The 5,715-nt window shown below is 38.6% G+C and overlaps 1 protein-coding gene across 3 annotated transcripts in view; it reads left to right on the plus strand.

Moving 5' to 3' along the window:
* The window catches only part of WDR35 (WD repeat domain 35), a 68,323-nt gene that overhangs the window by 55,801 nt on the left and 6,807 nt on the right, over positions 1-5,715 (plus strand). For all 3 annotated transcript variants that reach the window (XR_002101546.1, XM_019537361.1, XM_019537360.1), the window contains 3 exons: positions 1,039-1,203; positions 1,812-1,952; positions 5,024-5,180. Coding sequence is in view for 2 of the 3 variants with exons in the window: in XM_019537361.1 (XP_019392906.1) it covers positions 1,039-1,203; positions 1,812-1,952; positions 5,024-5,180 (463 nt within the window). In the remaining variant the exon portion in view is untranslated. The remainder of the gene's footprint in view (positions 1-1,038; positions 1,204-1,811; positions 1,953-5,023; positions 5,181-5,715) is intronic.

Raw genomic sequence — 5,715 nt, forward strand, 5'->3', positions numbered from 1 at the left:
ATATCAGCTTATGTGACGCAGCAGGCAAGCATGCATTTTGGTATGACAACCTTTATTGAAATCTCAGGAGAGAAGCTGATGTGGGAGTGAGCATGGTAGCTCTAAAAGTAGATTTAGAATACTTGCAGAACAAAGCTTCTCTTCAACTCTTTATTTCTTTAGTGGATAAAGGTCTTCAAATTCACATTTTGCCTGGCCAGATACCAGTAGGTTGTAAAGTAATAGTTGCTGGGATTAAGAAACAATTGCACACACTGCAAAAAGTACTGCATTATCTCCTAAGTACTGTTCTCCACAATTGGGTGGATGCCTGCAGTGGAGGGTTTATACCATCTCTTATGTGACTGTTAGTACTAGGTGGCTGCTTGAGGAACAGTACTTAATAACCACTTTTCTGATCCAGTATGCTTCCTTTAATCCTTTTTGGGCAACACATGCTGTTAAAAACAAGTAAAATGAAAATAAAATTCTTAGAACACTGAGCATATGTGGGAGCAAATCACAACCTGAATTCAGTCCTTGTACAACTTCCTTTATTGTTGATAAAGGTTTATAGTTTGTAGTTGACAAAGAATTTGGGTATCACAATTTAGTAAAATTTGAATAAGGAACTCCAGGATTTGGTTAATTTTTATCCATAAAGAAGTGAAGCCAGACATAAACAAGTAATGCCATACCTCTAAGTGTATTTTTCCTTATTAAAAAGAATACATCAGAAATCTGTAGAAAGTGTTTGGCTTGTAGAAATAAGACAAATAAATTTGCTAGTTTAGACTTAAAAGCTTTTCCATGATCCAATTTAGTTCTGAATTGTTTTGCTTCTGTTGGATACACTCTGAGCTGTTTCAGAGCTTTTCTGCAGAAGATTCAATTCTGGCAGTTACAAAAAAAAAATTACTATAGGTTTTGCTTATTAAAATCACAACTTCTGCTTTCTTATAATACGATGGAATGCTTTGACTAAGAAGATAATTGTAGTTTATTGAGGATGTAACTGAAACCTTGTAAAACCGAATAACTGATTGCTCTTGTTTCCAGTGGAATAAAGCTGTTGAGCTGGCTAAAAATCACAATATGAAAGAGATTGGATCACTTCTCGCTAGATATGCATCTCATTTACTGGAAAAGAATAAAATCCTTGATGCCATAGAACTCTATCGTAAGGCCAATTATTTTTTCGATGCTGCTAAGCTCATGTTCAAGGTATTCAAGGCTCCTCTTTAATTCTGAGTTATACAGGATAGTTAGCAATAGCATGTGAAGGTGTCAACAGTTAGTTTTATGTACTGTACTTTCCATTTTCCATTGTTAACTATTTTCAGGGAACAAATAGGTGTTTGAGGTGTATAAGACATGTTAATTATAAAACCATTACATCATTGTGTCGTGCAAGTCAGAGTTAGATTTGAGGTATTCTTTACTTCCAGTCATGCTATGCCGTTAAACTTCAGAAGTAGTGTAAGTTCAGTGGTGGTTACAGAGTATTTTAATATTATAAAAGCTTAAGCCTGCCATCTGAGTGTCACACTTTATTCGCAACAGAGTTAACAGAAGAAGGAGGGAGGTGGTGAGGCCAGCAGGGCATTCTTGATAGGCAGTTAGCTAGTCTATATATATTTAAGTTTAGAAAATCCTGTTCTTATTTTTTTGAAATTACAAAGGCTACATTAATGTTTATATTGCCACAGCAAATGTTTAGATTGTATTTGTATTTCTAGAGCCGTTTCTTTTACCATGGTAAAAACACCAGATGTCATTTAGTGTGTAATTGTCAAAAAATGAAATATTTTTATGGTCCTCATTTCTTTAAGATTGCAGATGAGGAAGCAAAGAAAAGGACTAAACCTTTGCGAGTTAAAAAGCTTTATGTATTAGCAGCTTTACTTGTAGAACAATACCATGAACAAGTGAAGAATGTACAAAGGGGAAAAGTGAAAGGAAAGAGTTCAGAGGTAAAGTATATCAAATACTTCCCAGCAGTTTTATAAATGCCTAATATGTATCATCCGTCAGAGTAAACAAATGAAAGGATATAATATTATTTTAAAATAGTCTCTTATTTCTAACATGTTTTTATTTCTTCCTAAGATTTATAAAGGAGCATGCTGCTTAAAAACATTATTTAGAAATAGCTAAATTGTGTTTTTAACATTTTATTTTTTATAAATAGCCTTTGAATATTATGACAAGATTCTCACAGATGAATCCAGGGGTTTTTGTGCTTGGTATGAAGTGATTGGTAAGAATGATATACCAGTTTCAAAAGAGATTTAGTACATAGATCAAGAAATACTGCCTATAACTCAGCTGGATCAGGTAAGTTAGTGTGTGCAGTATGGGAATGCAACAAGAAAAAATAGTTCTCACATTCATTAAATTCCCATCTTCATATACACCAGTGGTTCTCAGCATTATTAGACTCAAGGCACCTCTTAGAAAATAATAGCTCTTAGCTTTTCCTCACCTTTTAAAGAAAAATAGAGCAATTCTTGTGTTGCAAAGAACTCAGAAAGACCACAACAGTTCAGAATGTTTTTGACATTGGATTTAAACTAGGTTTAATGGGGTATGGTGATCAACACCCTTTAGCAACAGAGCACATAGTCCAGAGGGGAACGGACTTGAAGAAGCAACTCAGCTCTGGGAAAGGGCCACAGAGCTACAGGACTGTGATGCAACAGGCAAGCAAGGAGGTCAAAATGCAAAATGCATCTAATACATGTATAGAATAAACAAGAGCTGGAAGTTGCAGCCTGTGAAAAGAGCTATGAGCTCATTGGCATCACTGAGAGCTCGCTGGACAGCTCTTATGACTGGAGTGTCAACATTGAGGCTACAATGTTTTGGAAGGACAGATGGGAGAAAAGTTGGTGGTGTTGCCTTGTATATCAAAAAGCACATACTTGTTCTCTGGTTCAGGAGGAAAAAGACAGCAAAGCAGAATGCATCTGGGTGAAGATAAAAGGTGAAAGATATATAATGGTGGGGGTTTATTATAGGCCACCAAATGAGGAAGAAGAGTTGGATGAGGCACTCTTTAAGCAGGTGACAAATCTATCCAAGAGCTGTGATATGTTACTGGTGGGAGACTTCAATTTTCCAGACATCTGCTGGAAAAACAATGTAGCCAAACATAAAATGTTAAGCTGGTTCCTAACTTGTGTGGAGGACAACTTTCTGTTCCAGAAAGTGCAGAATACAACTAGGGGAGATCACAAATTTTGGATCATGTCCCGACCAACAGGGAAGAATTGGTGGATGTGAAGGTGATGGGTAACAGGAGAAAACTATCACAATACAACAGACTTCCAGCTCCTGAGATGGGGGAAAGCATGAGGTCAGCAAAATTAGGATTTAAAAAAGGTGGATTTCATCTGACTTAATGAGCTTTAAGGAGCTAATAGGCATGGGATTGAAGATTAAAGGTACCTAGGAGGGCTGGGAGCTTCTAAGGGGCACAGTATTGGAACCCCAATAAGAAACTGTCCTGACACAATGGAAGCACAAACATGGCTAATGTAATGTAACTGAACAAGGCACTGTTCATGCCTCAAATGCAAAATGCCTCAAATGCATGCACTGTTCATGCTTCATGTAAAATGCCTCAAATGCAAAAGTAAAGCATATGAGTGATGGAAAAATGGGAAGGTCAGCAAGGAAGCATACCAGGAAATAGAACCTGCAGGGACAAAATTGGGAAGGCAATGACAAAGAACGAGCTGCAACTGACAGAGGAGGTTAAGAACAACAAGGAGTTCTATAAGTATGTTAGCCAGAAAAGAAGGACCTTAGCAAGCCAGGGGAACAAGATACAGGGAAGGCAGAGCTACTCAACAGCTACTTCGCTTCAGTCTTCACAAAACAATTAAGTTAAAAAAAATAGAAATGCTATTTATATACATAGCCATACTCCTACCAAAGATTATTTGGAGAAGAAAGGGGGCAAGATGAGGAGATAACAAAACAGGTGGTTATAGATCTTTTGTTGAGTCTGAATAAATTCAGGTCAGCAAGGCTGGATGAACTTCCCAGGGTCCTGAAAAAACTGGCAGAGGAGATCTTGGAGCCCTTGGCAATGATCTTCATGAAGTCGTGGGAGACAGATTAGGTACCAGAGGACTGGAAGAAGTTCAGTGTTATGTCTGTCTTTAAAAAAGGCAAAAAGGAGGACCTGGGGAACTGAAGAGTGGTTAGCCTCAGCACAGTATCTGGAAAATTACTGGAGTATATCCTGAAGAAAGCCATTTGCAAGGAACTGGAGGAGGAATGGCTCTTTGCAAGCAGCATGGACTTATGAAAAACAAATTGTGTCAAACAAACATTCTTCTTTGACAGATTAACTACTTAGGTGGAGGAAGGAAATGCTGTGGATATAGTGTATCTAGATTTCAGAAAGGCTTTTGACAGGGTCCTGCATGACCTTCTCATAAACAAATTGGAGAAATGTGGGCGAGATAAAACTACTATAAGGTGGATAAATAACTGGCTCAGTAGCTGCAGGCAAAGGGTAATTATTAAAGGGTTTAAATGTTAGAAGGGAAGGAGGTTTCAAGTGGAGTCCTACAGTGGTCTGGCCTAGGTCTGGTGCTGTTCAACGTGTTTAATGATTTGGATGTTGGCAAAAAAAGCTTCTTGTGCAAGTTTGCAGGCAACGAAACTAGAAAGCATTGCAAACATGTTGGAGGATGTGAGCACATTTCAGAAGGATCCTGACAGATTAGAAAGTTGGGCTACAGCTAACAGGATGAAGTTTGAGTATGAACAAATGCAAGGTGCTATACCTTGGGAAGAATAATAAAAAACACAAATATAAAATGGGTGACACCTGGATGGATAGCTGTATTGTGGAAAAGGATTTGGGAATCTTGGTAGACCAAACTCCATGTGAGTCTGTAATGTGATGCAGCTGCACAAAAGACGAATGCTGTTTTGAGATGCATCAATAGAAGCATTAGGTGCAAGAAATGGGAGGTGGTAGTGTCTTTCTACTCAGCAAAGTCTTACATGTGATGATTTTTTTAAGGCTACTTCAGCTTTAGCTGGATTGCTGGAGGAAGATGTTCTCTCTTCAGCTAGTCGCTTCACAGATAATGCCTGGAGGGGAGCTGAGGCTTATCATTTTTTCCTACTTGCACAAAGACAACTTTATGAAGGTTATGTAGATACAGCAATGAAAACAGGTAAGGTTTCTCTGCTGTATGGATGGTTAGAAAATTTAAATTATTCTGTAAGCCCCACAAATTACTCCTTATACTTGCCGTGTTTTCTTTTGGTTGTGCCTGATTCCTGTGGTTTAGAAGAGGAGTTGGTAACATACAGTGCTTGGTCTGGATCTGGTCCACAGAGCCCTGGGCTGTAGGGAGTAGGGTGTTTTGCCTGTGTTGTGGTCTGGCATCAGGAAGGAGCAACTAGTGATGGCAGCCAGAAGTACTGCCTCCCCTCCCCACCCACCAATCCATGCAAGGTACATCTGGCCTGCTGCTGTTGCTGCTGATTTAGAACTTGAATAATGTAATTAACAGAGTATTGTTGTTGCACGAAGCGGTTCGTTTCTCTGGAGGCCTGCAAAAATCACAGACACACAAACATCAGCCGGTACAAAAGGATGTATTTGTTTGCAAACAAGGTCAGAGTGGGGCATTGATGCCCAAATCAGCTTCTGACAAACTAATTGTGTTTGCAAGCGGAATTTATCTTCTCTCTCCTGAGCACGTG

The sequence above is a fragment of the Crocodylus porosus genome, unplaced genomic scaffold, assembly GCF_001723895.1.
Source record: "Crocodylus porosus isolate Cpor-Errol unplaced genomic scaffold, CroPor_comp1, whole genome shotgun sequence".
NCBI lineage: Eukaryota > Metazoa > Chordata > Crocodylia > Crocodylidae > Crocodylus > Crocodylus porosus.